This window comes from Montipora foliosa, chromosome 6, assembly GCF_036669935.1.
Source record: "Montipora foliosa isolate CH-2021 chromosome 6, ASM3666993v2, whole genome shotgun sequence".
In the NCBI taxonomy this organism is placed as follows: Eukaryota; Metazoa; Cnidaria; class Anthozoa; order Scleractinia; family Acroporidae; genus Montipora; species Montipora foliosa.
Genome location: NC_090874.1, coordinates 54202097 through 54219596, shown reverse-complemented (window position 1 = coordinate 54219596; position 17500 = coordinate 54202097). Strand labels below are relative to the sequence as shown.

Here is a 17500-nt window from a genome sequence, read left to right as displayed (position 1 = left end):
GGTACTTTAACTATAATAGCCCAATTCCGATATGTTTTGCTGCTAGAGACTGGTAGTGAATTTGAACGGGAAAGCGAGGCTTGGGGGAATAGTTTTCAAGATGGCGGAGCAATTCGAAGGTAGAAATGTTGCTTGGTTGAAAGAGTATTTGACAAAGCAAGGAATACAAGTTTCCGACCAGGGTCGTGCAAAACGTAAATCAGAACTAGTAGAGCTAGCCCAGAAAGCTTTTAAAATGACTTGACGAAAGTTATCGAACAGAAACTGGAAACCGACAAAGGACGTCTTCCACGACCTGAGCTTATCCAGAACTGGTCCTATGATTTTTCTGGCATGCCTGAATTCACTTTTGCCGACCTCTATATGTATTTGATTGTTTCTGAGGAAGAATACACGGCTGAAAAGCTTAAATCTTTTAAAAGCTTGCAAGGGTATAAATTGTTTGCAGATGGTCATGTACAGGATTGTTCAGTGTATAAGGTGAAGGACATGGAACATTGCTTTTTTCGCTTCAAAGTTTTACCAACTGAGAGGTCTACAACAGATACAAAGAAAGCCACATACGATGGATTTGTTATTCTGGAAAACTCCGGAGCTGTAAAAAGTGGATTTTGTCCTTGTAAAGGAGGGTTAGTATTGTGAACCTACATTCATACTCTTTCATTTTTGTGCTTCTTCTGTTTATTATACACTAAAAACGTTTTCAAAAAAAAAGAAAAAATGCAATTACATTATTTAGCTATTCTTTGCAGTACCATTTTGACCACCGAACACTTTTTCAGGTTTTAGACTGACTATGCTTATTCATGTTGAATGTGTCTTATGACATAATATATTTTATTTTTCACAGGTATTTTATTTTCAGTTTTAAAAATAGTTGTTTCCTCTCATAACTGGATAGCATTTTTGAATGTGTAGTATGTATGTGTAGTAGATATTGTGCTAACCAAAGTTAAAAGAACTTCTTGTTTGATATCCATAGTTTAGATGGAACCTGCTGTCATGTTACTGTGGTCTTGTTTGACCGTGACCTTGAACACACTGCTCGGATGAATGATTTGAAGTCCTGTACATCAGGTGAATGTCAATGGGTTAAACATGCAAAACCAAACACCAATTTATTGCTGTTTATTACAAAACCTTAAACTTACAAAATTGGAATATGGAAAACAAGAAAAAACTTGCCCCACTGTAGAAAATTTTGAATCAAGAACAAGGAACCCTGATCCAATATGCTTTGCAGAAAGCTTAGAGATGGTTTGCAAAATGTCTGTAATAGTGCTGTAGCTCTACATGTGTTACCTCAGCCTGAGCTTCCAAATGTAAGTGAAAAAATTCTGCAATCATTCATCAGCGCAGATGAACATGTCGATTGTGTGGAAGAGGTAGAGGGTGTGGAGATTTTCTCAGTTTCTGAAATTAGAGATAGATTTGTTTCTGAATGTGGCCTTATTGAATCAGCTAGCAGTAACTCAAAAGCAAGCAGACATGATCTGTGATAAAACAAAGAACCAGGGCAGACTGATTTTTGGTCAAAGCAGAGAACAGGAAGGACTTACAGGGTCAAACTTTTATCGAATTTGTCACCTTCCGGAGAACACAAACAAGGATAACATTTTAAAAGAACTTTTAAATTATCATCCCATTCCACCAAAAAAGCAACCAGAGCAATTTAGATGGGGGCATGAAAAAGAGAACTCGGCATTAGACTTGTACTTAAAAAAGCTTCGGAAAAAGCACAAGGGATTGGTTATTTGCAAAAGTGGCCTTGTTGTTAATGTGTCCTGGCTACACCTTGGCGCAAGCCCGCATGGTATTTGTCATTGCCTCTGCTGTGCAAAGAGGGTAATAGAGGTAAAAAGTATTTTTTCCAAGCGTAGTTTGCCCCCTCACATTGCTGCATCTGAATATGTACATAAAGTAGACGGAAAGAATCATCTTAAAAGAGAAACAAAATGGTATTACCAATTCCAAGGTGAACTTGCTACAACTGGTCTGTTAATGGCAGATTTTATTATTTACACTAACAAGGAAATCATGATTGTTGAAGCCATGTTAAAGAAGGTGACAACCTTTTATAAAGATTATTTAGTGCCAGAGCTGTTGACCCAAAAAATATACAAGCAACTGTCATGAATTTATCTTGTGCATGCATTTACTTAATTTTTTCCTTTTGGTCATGAAACAATCTCCATTTGTTAATATTTTAGCTTGAATCATTGATGGTATTTTTGAATAATAAGACACTTGTGTTTTTATTACATGTAAGTGAATTTTGAGTGTTGACTGATGTCTGATTTGTTCACTGATTTGTCATCCAACTCAAAATTGCGTGATTGCTGCAATAGTGCTCTGATACTTTGTACATTCTTGTAATTTGTATATCTAGCCAACTATTACCAATGAAATGGATAAAGATAATGGAAAGAAAACAACACCTATTAAAGAAATGGTTGGCCCATCCAAACTATGAATATCAAACAAGAAGTTCTTTTAACTTTGGTTAGCACAATATTTACTACACATACATACTACACATTTAAAAATGCTATCCACTTATGAGAGGAAACAACTATTTTTAAAACTGAAAATAAAATACCTGTGAAAAATAAAATATATTATGTCATAAGACACATTCAACATGAATAAGCATAGTCAGTCTAAAACCTGAAAAAGTGTTCGGTGGTCAAAATGGTACTGCAAAGAATAGCTAAATAATGTAATTGCATTTTTTCTTTTTTTTTGAAAACGTTTTTAGTGTATAATAAACAGAAGAAGCACAAAAATGAAAGAGTATGAATGTAGGTTCACAATACTAACCCTCCTTTACAAGGACAAAATCCACTTTTTACAGCTCCGGAGTTTTCCAGAATAACAAATCCATCGTATGTGGCTTTCTTTGTATCTGTTTTAGACCTCTCAGTTGGTAAAACTTTGAAGCGAAAAAAGCAATGTTCCATGTCCTTCACCTTATACACTGAACAATCCTGTACATGATCATCTGCAAACAATTTATACCCTTGCAAGCTTTTAAAAGATTTAAGCTTTTCTGCCGTGTATTCTTCCTCAGAAACAATCAAATACATATAGAGGTCGGCAAAAGTGAATTCAGGCATGCCAGAAAAATCATAGGACCAGTTCTGGATAAGCTCAGGTCGTGGAAGACGTCCTTTGTCGGTTTCCAGTTTCTGTTCGATAACTTTCGTCAAGTCATTTTAAAAGCTTTCTGGGCGAGCTCTACTAGTTCTGCCTTACGTTTTGCACGACCTTGGTCGGAAACTTGTATTCCTTGCTTTGTCAAATACTCTTTCAACCAAGCAACATTTCTACCTTCGAATTGCTCCGCCATCTTGAAAACTATTCCCCTAAGCCTCGCTTTCCCGTTCAAATTCACTACCAGTCTCTAGCGGCAAAACATATCGGAATTGGGCTATTGGCATGATATCTTGTGTCTGACAGCTACTGAGGTATCAATGATTGAATTGTTTTCAATAACTCATATAATCGAAGAAAGGAAAATAACATATCGACGTATTGCAGTCCAAGTAAGTTTTTCACGTTTTGGACATCGTTTCTGAAAAAGAAAAACAAGGAAGAAAGAAACAAGTAGTGGATTAAATGCAAATAACGAATTTCGTTCTGATTGACAAGTAAATAATATAACGATTATCTTAATTCATTCATTTAACTGTTTGTGCTAGAGTTAATAGCAACAATTCCTATTCACTGTTACCTTGACATGTAGACTTGAAGACCTCAATAACTCACTTCACTTGACATAAGCAATCGACAATCACTGATCAGTTTCATAGTCACTCCATCATAACACGGGCTCAAACAGCTAGCTATCTGCAGGAAGCTGAAGTAGCTTACTCGGTGAATGCAGACAATATTTAATTTAGGTATTAGCCAAAGCAGTTCCAGTAAAAATATCCACTCTGGCAACCGTTTTTAAAGCCATTTCTTTGTGAAGAACGTACCTGCTCCTTTCGACAACTTCCTGGTTAAAAACATGTACAAAGTACAGCGATTCAGTCATGAAAGTTATATTTAAATAGCACTTACCATTCTTTTGGTGTTCGAGCTGCCCAAACTCAAAGGTGACATCATCGCCGATTAGCACAAATGGCGCCCAGTATTTTATGGCCGAATAATTCTTTGTCTCCTGAAGAGATTTCATAGCATGGTGAAGAGCTGTACTTGCACTTTTTCTATCTGCCAAGTGTTGGTAGAAACTCTTCATGAACAAGAAGGTCGCTTCGTCGTCGATTGCCCAGAGTGACACCAGTACAGACCGGGCACCAGCACACAGGAAAGCCCTGGCTATTCCCACAATACCCTCAGATTTTACCTCTCCCTGGCCACTATGACAGCAACTAAGCACAACCAGTCTTGCCTGAAGGTGAACTGCTTGAACATCGCTCAACAATAACATGTAATCTTCCTCTTCGGGGATCTTGGATGTGCGTTCGGGATTTGGGGCCAAAGCAATTTCTCCAAATCCGTCATCCCCATGTGCAGCAATGTGGATTAAGGCAACTGACTTCATTCTTCTCAGCACCTCAGCTTTGGTTGCATTTTTTCCTGTAAGAGGCACGGTCTGCAGAAGTTCTCCAATTATATCCACCTCTTTTTTCGCACACGGCAGCTGTCCATACATGGGTTCACCAGTGCCGTAAGTGACTTCACTCAAGCACGGATCGCCTACAAGCAGCGCTTCATTCTTACTTTGGAAGTTGTCAGGTGCCATAGTGATCAATTTTAAAGCAGTCAGCGAGGGAATCACACGGATCCTGACAGAGTCACTCATTGCAAAAAAAGGAGCCAGGCAAAAGTGTCCATCAGGAACAAACACTAAGTCATCACCCTGGATCAAGTCCGCTATAGGACTGACTAAGACATCATACAAGGGTTGCAAAGAGTGCACAGAGAAGCTCAAAGACTGAAAGGTTTCTTCAACACCTTCCCCACTGCTTGAGAAGTCGCTGCCTTGTCTTTCAAGTGAACGATTCTCGCATCGCAGAACGGCCCCTGCATTGATCTGTTCTAAAGCACTTTTCATCAGAGACTTGGCAGTTCCATTTTCGATTTTCTTTTGTCTAAAATTTATCCCGATATCATCTCTTAGCAACCAGAAGCTGATCGTGTTCCCTTCAAGTGCTGTGAAAACAGTTTGTGAAGGTAGATCTTTCATAACCAAAGAGATAGTTACCTTCATCATAGGTTTCTCATCAACGCTGTATTGCATCTTTAAAATGTCTGCCAAAGCCTGTGCTCGTCCTTGCTCAGCAGCATACAAAGCTTCATCAACCTCTCCATTCTTCAAGAGTGCTGTCCACAGAGCGGTGTACGCAAACCCCTTTGTGTCACGAAAGCTTATTTTCCATGCATCCTCTGACTGAAGAAGACGCCTAACTTCATCAAAATAATAAACGCTTAGATGATAGTAATTAAGAGCTTTGCTCAAGGAGCCAAAAAATTCATGAACATGACCAATATGATAACATGTGATTGCCAGCCCTATTGGGTCCTCTGTTTCCTGGCAAATACTAAGATCTTGATAGTGGTACTCTATGGCTTGCTTGAAATTACCAAGACTTTGATAAGCGTTGCCGAGATTGCAATAAGCTTTTCCTTCTCCGGCCCTGTCCCCTACCTCTTTTGCAATACTAAGATCTTGATGGTGGTACTCTATGGCTTGCTTGAAATTACCAAGACTTTGATAAGCGTTGCCGAGATTGCCATAAGCTTTTCCTTCTCCGGCCCTGTCCCCTACCTCTTTTGCAATACTAAGATGTTGATGGTGGTACTCTATGGCTTGCTTGAAATTACCAAGACTTTGATAAGCGTTGCCGAGATTGCCATAAGCTCTTCCTTCTCCGGCCCTGTCCCCTACCTCTTTTGCAATACTAAGACGTTGATGGTGGTACTCTATGGCTTGCTTGAAATTACCAAGACTGTCATAAGCGTTGCCGAGATTTCCATAGCCCGCTCCTTCTCCGGCCCTGTCCCCTACCTCTTTTGCAATACTAAGATGTTGATGGTGGTACTCTATGGCTTGCTTGAAATTACCAAGACTTTGATAAGCGTTGCCGAGATTTCCATAGGCTGCTCCTTCTCCAGCCCTGTCCCCTACCTCTTTTGCAATACTAAGATGTTGATGGTGGTACTCTATGGCTTGCTTCAAATTACCAAGACTTTTATAAGCGTTGCCGAGATTGCAATAAGCTTTTCCTTCTCCGGCCCTGTCCCCTACCTCTTTTGCAATACTAAGATGTTGATGGTGGTACTCTATGGCTTGCTTCAAATTACCAAGACTTTGATAAGCGTTGCCGAGATTGCAATAAGCTTTTCCTTCTCCGGCCCTGTCCCCTACCTCTTTTGCAATACTAAGATCTTGATGGTGGTACTCTATGGCTTGCTTGAAATTACCAAGACTTTGATAAGCGTTGCCGAGATTGCAATAAGCTTTTCCTTCTCCGGCCCTGTCCCCTACCTCTTTTGCAATACTAAGATCTTGATGGTGGTACTCTATGGCTTGCTTGAAATTACCAAGACTTTGATAAGCGTTGCCGAGATTGCAATAAGCTTTTCCTTCTCCGGCCCTGTCCCCTACCTCTTTTGCAATACTAAGATGTTGATGGTGGTACTCTATGGCTTGCTTGAAATTACCAAGACTTTGATAAGCGTTGCCGAGATTGCCATAAGCTTTTCCTTCTCCGGCCCTGTCCCCTACCTCTTTTGCAATACTAAGATGTTGATGGTGGTACTCTATGGCTTGCTTGAAATTACCAAGACTTTGATAAGCGTTGCCGAGATTGCAATAAGCTCTTCCTTCTCCGGCCCTGTCCCCTACCTCTTTTGCAATACTAAGATGTTGATGGTGGTACTCTATGGCTTGCTTGAAATTACCAAGACTTTGATAAGCGTTGCCGAGATTGCAATAAGCTCTTCCTTCTCCGGCCCTGTCCCCTACCTCTTTTGCAATACTAAGATGTTGATGGTGGTACTCTATGGCTTGCTTGAAATTACCAAGACTGTCATAAGCGTTGCCGAGATTGCAATAAGCTCTTCCTTCTCCGGCCCTGTCCCCTACCTCTTTTGCAATACTAAGACGTTGATGGTGGTACTCTATGGCTTGCTTGAAATTACCAAGACTTTGATAAGCGTTGCCGAGATTGCCATAAGCTCTTCCTTCTCCGGCCCTGTCCCCTACCTCTTTTGCAATACTAAGATCTTGATGGTGGTACTCTATGGCTTGCTTGAAATTACCAAGACTTTGATAAGCGTTGCCGAGATTGCAATAAGCTCTTCCTTCTCCGGCCCTGTCCCCTACCTCTTTTGCAATACTAAGATGTTGATGGTGGTACTCTATGGCTTGCTTGAAATTACCAAGACTTTGATAAGCGTTGCCGAGATTGCCATAAGCTCTTCCTTCTCCGGCCCTGTCCCCTACCTCTTTTGCAATACTAAGACGTTGATGGTGGTACTCTATGGCTTGCTTGAAATTACCAAGACTTTGATAAGCGTTGCCGAGATTGCCATAAGCTCTTCCTTCTCCGGCCCTGTCCCCTACCTCTTTTGCAATACTAAGACGTTGATGGTGGTACTCTATGGCTTGCTTGAAATTACCAAGACTGTCATAAGCGTTGCCGAGATTGCAATAAGCTCTTCCTTCTCCGGCCCTGTCCCCTACCTCTTTTGCAATACTAAGACGTTGATGGTGGTACTCTATGGCTTGCTTGAAATTACCAAGACTGTCATAAGCGTTGCCGAGATTTCCATAGACCGCTCCTTCTCCGGCCCTGAAACCCACTTCCTTAAAAACGGCTAATGCTTCTGTGTAATTTGTTATGGCCTGATTAAAGTCAGCTGTGCCCTGATAGTATCTACCAAGATTGAAATAAGCCAAACCCTTGCCTTTTCTGTCTCCCTCCTTTCCTGCAACGCTAAGTTCTTGCATATGTTGCTTCAAAAGGTCCAACTTTTTATCCACCATTGTTGATAATCAAAACCAGGAAGTTTTTCTCAGAAAATCTGGGGTGCACCTGGAAGATAAATGAACGAAAACAAAATAGGTTTAATGCTCTGAGTACAGGATCCTAAACTGGCACAGCAAGATTAATTGAACAGTGAAGGAATAACTATCTTAAGCCAGTATTTCGAAAGAAACATGCCTTTCCTCATCAGGGTTTCCCAAGTAATGATTTCGGCTAATGGAGACAGTTGTTACAGAATAAATACTTGGGCATTTAACAGACTAAAAGCGTTTTGTACAATAATAATCACGGAACATTAAAAGTAGAAATTCTATTACGTAAATGAGGGGAAAACAGCCTATAGAAAAGCGATGGCATCCCATTTCATCTTTCTTATCGAAAGCTAATTAAAAGTTCCTAAGATATGCTTCCCTGGCAGGAAATTTGCTGCCGGTACGTAGCTGACAGCAAAAAAACAGGAGGGGATGCCATGCAAACTCATAATTCTTTATTTAGACATGAAGTCTAAATCTATCCAATGGCGGAATTGCTTGTTTTTTCGTCACAATTTTATTTTCTCTGGATACCTGGTTACTCCATGTATTTTGATCCAGGGACTTTTAATGAGCTAATTGAACTGCTCACACATTTCCATTGAGAAAGGCTGCTCGTCAGGACAGAATTGGCCGTTTTCATACTAGATATGCATAATCCGGCCATTCAAATTATGCCTTTCCCTCTCTTTCTCCATAAGCCAAAATCATTCCTTGGAAAACCCTGATGAAGAAAGGCATTTTCTTTCGAAAATTTGGCTTAATATGGGTATTCCCTCACTGCTCAATTAATCTTGCTGTACCAGTTTAGCATCCTGTAATCAGGGCATTGAAACTATTGTTTTCGTATTTCTCGGCATTGTTTAAAAAAGTAGGTACGCAATGCGTACATGTTAGTAGCCACTTAGACACTGTACTACCAATGGAATGTTAGGTATGCTGTTCGTTTTTATTTGGGTTCTAACCATTTACTATACTAGCTCTCTACGAACTTCATTGGCTCCCCACTGCCTATTGAATCAGGTTTAAGATTTGGGTACAACGATTTATCCACGGCATCGTGATCCGATTTGGAGAGGTAATAACAAGAATTGCGCCAGCCCACATGAATGGGCATCACACATGCCATTGAAAGGGGAGCGCGGATTAACCCTTTACACCGGCTAAAACCAAACTGGAATGTAAAATTACAAACTGGAATGTTTGATTCAGTACAGTTTTAACCAATAGGAATCAAACATCAAGTGGTGGCTTGACAGTACTGACTCAGTCGACTGTTTCACACCCTCTCCGCCAATCGTAATTCTTGTGATGACAAGTTGTCTGGCTCAAATCAAACCACAACTGAAGCAGTTTTGTCCGAGCCAATGAAAAGCAACCACGTTCCAGGGTTCTCCTTATTAGGCGGTAACCGGTAAAATTTACCGCTTGTAAGAGCACTTATTACCGCCTACAAATGCTCAGAAGTCGCTTATCCGTTGCAGAACGTCCAACATTAACCAAATGCTTTACCGGTTTGAAAAGCTCCCTTACCATATGTGCTGAAAACTAGGGAGAACCGTGTGTTCGTGCCAATTTTTTCACACATTTATTCTTTAATTTCTTTATGAACATAAAGCAGTCTTTGACTCATTAAAGGAAAAACAGCAATTACATGTACTTACTTCGCCCGTTGTGGATGAATGTTGGCATTTGCAGGCAGATCTGGATTTGATCCCAATCAAACAAACACTTATTAAGCCCTTAATGTACGAGCTCTTGCGATGAATTGCACGCCCCTTAGAACCTTTGTAATAAGAAACATCGACTGCTTTTCTTGCTGTGTCTTAGTCAAATGTTTTTTACATTCTGTAAATAATTATTTGCCTTGGAAGCCTTGCTTTAGCGGGGAACTAGATAGGAAAAATAAAAGAACAAGGAGAAAAAAAGCTTTGAATCATTCTCTGGTAAATTCAATTATTGCGATTGTGAATTGAATTACATTGTAGACACGTGCCCGTGACATTTGCGCTCGTGTTGGTGTCCTTTAAATTGGCGCGGCGGATTGTTTTCCTTTGCTTATTCACTGATGTTGTCCGCCTTAGTTCCACAAGCATATGAACAGTGATGCATATATATCTCTTTGCATATAGGTCCATATACCATAAAGTTGTCTCACTGATAACTGCGTCAAGTCTCGTGGACTTGTTTAGTTAACTGATTTCGTACGCGAAAAGCTTGATTACCCAGAGAGCCTTCCAACTGATTCAGTCACACAACCCGACTTATTCAGTTGACCCGGAGAACAGCAAAGGTTACTGCGAGTGCGAGGAAAATCGTAGGGATGGTCTTCCGCTATTATCCGGCGCTATTCATGTCAATAACTGGTTCAGTTGTAAATTAATGGTAACCGGCTGATTCAGTTGGATCTTCTAACTCGAGAGCAGAGAAATGAAAAGGTGTCCATTGCCGGCTTGTCCAATTTGCTGAGAGCATTGTTCTATAAACCTTATTAACAGAAATTTCTTTTACACCTTGTTGCTCTCGTTCCCTACTAAAGTGAATCAGTTGACTGATTTCGTACAGTTAATCATGGTAACTGAGACGCCAATTTATACCCAGAGAGCCCTCCAACTGATTCAGTCACCCGGCCGGACTTATTCAGGAAAAACAAGTGCCTCTATGTTTCAGTCCGTAAAAAACAGCAAAAAAGAGGATCTAAATAATTATGTTCAGGGAAAACCGGCCGAATTGTTGCCCATGAAAACCTGCACGTTTCCGATATGACAATTGGAAAACAAACTGTTCAATAATACCCAAGGAAAAATTCGGAAATTTATCTGCCATTTCTGCGGATGATGGCGTGAGCTTTCGTTTGTTCCGTGCTTTGTACTCTCATAAAGCACACTGTTTAAACAATGAGAGTGGGCGTTATATAGAAACTTTATTATAGTATATAATTTTTATAAAATATTATTACATAAATATCATAGTAATAAAAATAATAAGTAAAATAAGAAATATATGCACCCTCACAGCCGTACAGCCACCTTGCGCAATTCTTATTTTCTGAATGAAACTTGCACCTAGATTATGAATAAATTTTGCTCTCTCTCTGAACTTTAACGAACAAGAAATCCTTTCCAACCTACAAGACATACACGGTGTGGTGGTCTGCGGGTTTTAGAGAATTATATTGACCACAAGCATGCTAATTCCGTTGTATGTGTCGAAAACACTGATGTATAAACTATCCAGAAACTAGCGCGTGCGTGTCAAGGTGGCTCAAACCAGCTTCAACCATTTTTGAGGGAATGTCTCATTAGACGGACTAACTCTATAACGCTGTTTCACTTAACGGCAATGTTATGGTACCACATGAAACCCTGCCGATAATCGTTAAACAAGATGCACATGTTACTGTGACGTAATAAATTACCATGGCAACAGAAGAACCATCTAAAAACGCCCTATATTTTGTGTTAAAGCACTTAGTATCTCAAAAACGAACTAAAGTGCCCCCCATTTTTTATTGCTGAAAAGCGATTAGCAGGCTAAGATGAAACTCTTTGCAAAGTTAAAAAAAAATCTAGAGCAGATTCAGAACCACATTAAAATTTCCCAGTTGTGAAGGTGGCTATGAATCTGCTGCAAAGAATTTTTTTAAACTTTGCAATGAGTTTTGTCTTAGCGTGCCAATTACTCTCCAGCAATAAAAAATGGGAGTCACCGAGTTCGTTTTTGAGATAATCGGTTTTAACGATAAAATATAGCGTGTTTTTCAGTGGCTATCTTGTTTTCATGGTAACTTCGCCACTGTGCTACAACTTCGGTTATAAATAGTTGAAATTTCGCTAGAACAGCAAGTCAAGCGCAAGTCAAGTTTTTAAAACTGAGCAAAGGTTAATCCGCGCTCCCCTTTCACTGCCATGTGTGATGCCCATTCATGTGGGCAGGCGCAATTTTTCTTATTACATCTCAATCGGATTCCAAATCGATCACAATGCCGTGGGCATATCGTCGTACCCAAAAATTATATCATCTATCTCAAAAACACCTTTTAAAAGCAATTAATAAGAAAATAATAACCGTTAGTTTCACGGGCAGTGATACAATCTGGCTGCACTGATCAATGTACTCGCTTCAGGGACAACTGGAAAAGTGAGTGCTCGCAGTCTCGTACAACGATACATGATTACATGGTCTTACATATCTTGCTTACTCGATTTTCGCAATTGGAGCGATTGCTGAATACCCGTCCACAAAGGAGCATTTACGTTCGCGACGCTAGCCGCAGTACTGAACTGAACGAAAGTGGTTTTTGCGCAGTTTGTGTCAGATAGAGTGAATTCAGTAGAATGGCTGGTGCTGCAGTGCCTTAGTCGACTTACAGTTAAATTGAGCTGAGTAGAGTGGCTAGTGCCGCAGTGTCGCGGTGCTTACCTCATGGATTAACGAACGAGGTATATCCAACAACATGACTGCGGCGGCACTGTGGCAGCAGTGTTTTTAGGGTCCATTTCTTGTGGCCGGGTTTTGACATAAAGTCTGTAATAGGTTGATTTCACAAAGAGATTTTCTGCTCAATCTAATTTAAGTGATTTAATTTAAAGCTCACCCGCATGTGTGAGCAAAAGCCCAGCCTCTGTATCCAGAGAAGAATCCAACACTTTATAACTTCTCATGTGTGCCTTGATGTCCTTATCAAATTTTGCTATTATTACGCATTGAACGTTTGCTGGATTGTCAGAACTTGGGCCACAAATTCCCCCAACAAACTCAGAATAGAACCGCATGCAGTCATAATGGTCTGTGTGCTTTGTCCTTATCTCTTGCGTGACAGCTCTGACGACACAATCACGGCACAACTCACGAAAGTCATGAAGCGTTCGACTGGTTCAATGGTTGTTTGAGGGCTTCAAGGAAAATCCAAGAAGCGTATGCTTACATAAAGGGGGATACCTTTCTTTGTTTGTTTTGCAGGTATGTTCACAAAGTGAATTAAGGAAACTTGTTTGCGTAAAAATATGGAATGGAATGAATCTTGCTGGTATGCAAATTTTTAGGTCAGTTATTTTAATTACCGGATATGTCACTCTTAAACCAGAAAATTCCATTGTAGAACCAGACATATGTAAACGCTATGTAAAGTTTATCATATAACTATGTTGAGCTATATAAAGGCTATTTACTGCTCCTTACTTGCTATGTAATAACTATGTAACTTGCTACATTACATAGTTAAGTCTGTGTAAAGCATATGCCATTACTATTGCAATACCATTTAAAGGTCACATAGCTCTCTGAAATAGCTTATGAATGTGAATGTGATATCTTTCGAGTTAATACATTTACTTAGCTTACGCAATGTCCTTTAAAGACTCCAAACTTTGAACATAAAAGCACTCTGTACATGGAGAAATGAAAAAGAAAGCTTTTATTCCGATGTATTCAATAGGTTGTGAGAAAAACCAATCAACGGATTACCTTGTTTGATGCTCTCTGAGTCTCATAATCGGCCTTATTCCAAAAGGAACATGATGCATTACTCTCGAAAATTACACACTCCAAGTCAGCACTTAATCCTTTCAATGAACTCCAGTATCTTTCGAATCTTGCTCCGTAGAAAGATTGTCATCCTCCGCCATCTTGGATAACACGTGAGAGACAGGATCGGGAACTAGTGCGTCCTTTTCGTTTTGGTCAGCAGTCAGCAGCATGGCGCTTATACATAGGGCGTCCATAGGGCGGTGAAACGGGCATTCCGCTCTTGGTCCAATGTGTGATGCGGAGAAGGACTGGCACGAGCGCTCCTTCCGCGTTTCCGGTGCAATTAATGGCTGCCAAAAATATCCTCTTGACGAACCAGAAATCAAGTTTTCTTTTTTTATTTTTGGGCCACCATTAGTGTATTATTTAAAGGCCTTTTTGACCCAAAACTCAATACTATTTTATCTGTCAAGTATTTTCGTCAGAAGCTGCTCAAATTTGACTGAAGTAAGACAGTGTCGAATGCAGGTATGTCCCGCTTACCGTGACCAAGGGTAACCGGTCGTTTCGCCAACGTGTCAGCTCGCCAACGTATGAAGTCTATTTGCCAACGTCTAATAATGTCAGTTCGCCAACGCTTATATGTCAGTCCAATAGATCTGAATTTTATTTACAAATTACCAAAAGAAGATAATGTGACCTTTGATCCTAGATGAATTGTTTGATTCGGCTTGAAAATGTTCGTTTCACTCTCCCCAATCTCTCTCTCTCCCTCTCTGTCTCTCACGCCATCCACGGCTTTATTTGTGAACATAAACCGGCTGTAAAACCTTTTTATTAAACATTTGCGTAGTTAAAGAGCCATTGTGTTGAAATATGTTTGTTTGATTACGCGCTTAGAAACGTTCACTTGTTTCCTGCAAATTTCGCCTACGTGTTTGTTCTACTCTCGCAGAGGGTTTTTGCATTGTTTGAAACACTGATTAAATATTTGCGGCAAAACTTTTTCCTTCCCCCACTCAACTATTAAATGTTCCCCCTACAGCCTGCTTCTCTACCGGTCTCTTTTCTCTCTGTTACGGGAAGAATTAGAAACGCGATAAAAACAATGTGAGCTCATTAACTTCACTTGTGCGGCATGTTGCAAAGGAGGTGAGAACTTTTTCAACTGGAATAGGATATTGTTTAAACGTTTAATAGATATTGTTGGTGTTATCTGCCAATCAAATTCCTGCGATTTTGATCCGGCTTAATCAGGCATTGCTGTATAAAAGGGCTGTGATTTTCTGTTCAATTCAACCCACTCATCTTATCGAAGTATTTTCGCTGATCAAATATGTTTACAAGAGTCACTCGAGATGGAAAGCTATTATTGTATCTATTGCAATGAGGAAGTAACAGCGAGACTGGAAGTGCTCCTCTGCGATGGCTGCGACAAATGACAACATCGACGTTGCAACATGGAAATTTCGAGACAGCAGTATAGAGATGCTGTTAAGACCGGATTAGAGGTGGTTTGCCGATGCCTATATTGCAGTGAGATCACTGATCCAATTGGGGAGAGTAGCAGAATCGAGGAAGAGATGGATGCCTTTGACATTCCGCCATCTTTTGGTATGCTTGTTTTTTCACAATACTAAAACGACAATAGGTGATGGAATGTTCTTAAACAAAGAGCTTTCCGTGAATGGAATTAGTCTGCGAGGAATCTGTGTGTTGAGACTAGAATTGCTGCTTGATGAAAAGCATCTCATAGACGAGACAATCAAATTTTCCTTCCTTTTTTTTAGGTCATGTTAGATGAACTGACTGCTGCACCTTATCCAGCCCTCCCTAAGCCTGCGCATGTGGCTAGAGCTGCCAAACGACTCCGGCAGAAACTCAGACCCAAGCAACCGAAAGATCTGGACTTCGAACTGGTCGAGGAATGTCTCCCTCCCGGTTTCTTCCAAGCCGACCTGACAGTTAAGCACAAAGGCATCTGATCTTCGCCACACAGGAGCAGCTAAATACCCTGGCCAAGGCTAAATCCTGGTACATGGACGGAACCTTCAAGCTTGTGCGACACCCATTCAAGCAGCTACTGACGGTGAATGCTTTCGTCCGATCCGGGGAATATGCAAAGCAAGTCCCACTTGGGTTTGTCCTGATGGCCAACAAGAAAGAAAAAGACTACAAGAAGGTATTAATCACTGTTTAGTCATAAATTAATAAAACTGAGAAAACATTATGCAGTCTATTGAGCATTAAAGTAAAGATAAAGACAACGCAATATTCGGAATCGAACTGGGAAAACAGTTTCCAAGTATTATAGTAAGGAATCGAACTCGAAAACGTTATGCATATGCAGCTTCCAAGTATTAGTATTTAACTATCTAAACCTCTTTCTACTAATCAATATCCTAGCATTTGTGTCCGATGAAATACTGAAGCAGTATCGAAACAGGCGAGGCTATTCGACAGCTGGGAGAAGTACGAAAGGAAAGACAAGACCGCCGCACAGTTGCTGAAAACGTGCTCACATCTCAACGGCCCCACTCGTGGAAACTGAAGAAGTCAGTAAAAATCACAACCAAAAAACGGCTCCTTTAGGAGCCACCAAGTTTGCAAAAGAATATGACCAGCAATAAACTATCAATAAAGAAAACTAATAAAATTTGAGGGGGGACTGGGGCGCATTGAAAGGTTCAATAACAAATATGGCGGTTCACATCAACAATCCCTCTCATGAAGTGAATTGCAAGTTATCTAATTGACAATTATTTTCAACGAAAAAGATGTTTTTGGACGTTGGCGAACCGACTTCATACGGTGGCGAAACGACCGGTATTCTGACCAAGCCATGTTCCGCTGCTTCTTTTAGGAGTACTCCACATAACTCCACTCTAAATTTTACATATGTTTAAGATCGATAGCTTTTACATAACATAGTAAAAAACCGAGGTGGATATATTTGGATATAGCAGCGTTTCAGAACTTCAAACTTGCTCACTTAAAATCGCTCGCGACGAATCGGATTCCCCGCCGCAGTCAATTTTACCAACAATATTTTAAAACTATTTGAAAGATTTCACCCGCTTGGGAAAATCAACAAACAACAAATACGGTTTAATCAGGGCGCTTGTAATTCCATCTTGATAATTTAAATAAAATATGAGTAAAGCTTGCTAATACTCTGTCGGAAAACGTTTGCAAAGACATGGCTTTGCATGAAAACACCACAGAAAAGATACAAGAACTTATGAAAATGTGAAATGCTTTGGAATGTCTTCAAAGATAACAGTCCACTGCAGTCAATAACAGATCAACGTGTTACCAACTTAAACCAACTACTTAATTACTTTAAAGCCTGGAAACAAACATTCCACAGAAGGACAGATGTGTAAGAACACTTCATAACATGGCAAACAATGTTTGATCTCGAGGTAATATATAGACTGAACTTAAAATGGATCACAGCTAAACAATGCAAAACTGATAAGTTATTGTAAATACCATGTCCTTGCCCCCTTAGGTATGACTATGCAAAAAAGCCATACTATTCCATGGCAACTCCTTCATATTTTGTACCATCTGAGGACAAAGCAATGATTCCAGTTCCTTGTAGAATATCCTCCCCTGAAGAAAAGCAATTTGTAGCCTATCACTACTGCTACGTTTTAAGACTCCCCATCGTCTCCCAAACCCCATATTGTTTTCTGCGCCTTTGTGCAGTTTGGCCCCAACAAATAAGCTAACCTGTGGCTGATCAATATGATCACATTTTGTTCCACTGTGTGAAACACAAATAAAATAATTAAAGGGAACCTCCACTAAAACAACAAAGTGACTTTAAACCACAGAACATAATGTTTACAATTGGAATTGCTCAATCTTTTTCCAATGAAAACGTTTGTATTCGAGAAAAATAAATTCCAAAAACGCTTATTTTGGCTTTCAAATTTCCCGGGCGCCGCCATCTTGAATAATTGTGACGTAACTTGGTTGCCCTATTGTTCC

The 17500-nt window shown here is 40.1% G+C and overlaps 1 protein-coding gene across 3 annotated transcripts in view; it reads right to left on the bottom strand.

The window, feature by feature from the left end:
• Positions 1–2798: 2798 nt before the first annotated feature.
• Positions 2799–17500, bottom strand: part of LOC138007751 (tetratricopeptide repeat protein 28-like) — a 71331-nt gene continuing 56629 nt past the window's right edge. Inside the window, exons 8-10 of one of the 3 annotated variants that reach the window (XM_068854812.1) lie at positions 5571–8048; positions 4066–5462; positions 2799–3574 (exon numbers count right to left, since the gene is read on the bottom strand). In XM_068854812.1, the coding sequence (XP_068710913.1) occupies positions 3555–3574; positions 4066–5462; positions 5571–7999 (3846 nt within the window). In that variant the 5' untranslated portion in view covers positions 8000–8048 and the 3' untranslated portion in view covers positions 2799–3554. The other 2 variants (XM_068854813.1, XR_011124109.1) reach the window with 2 other exon arrangements.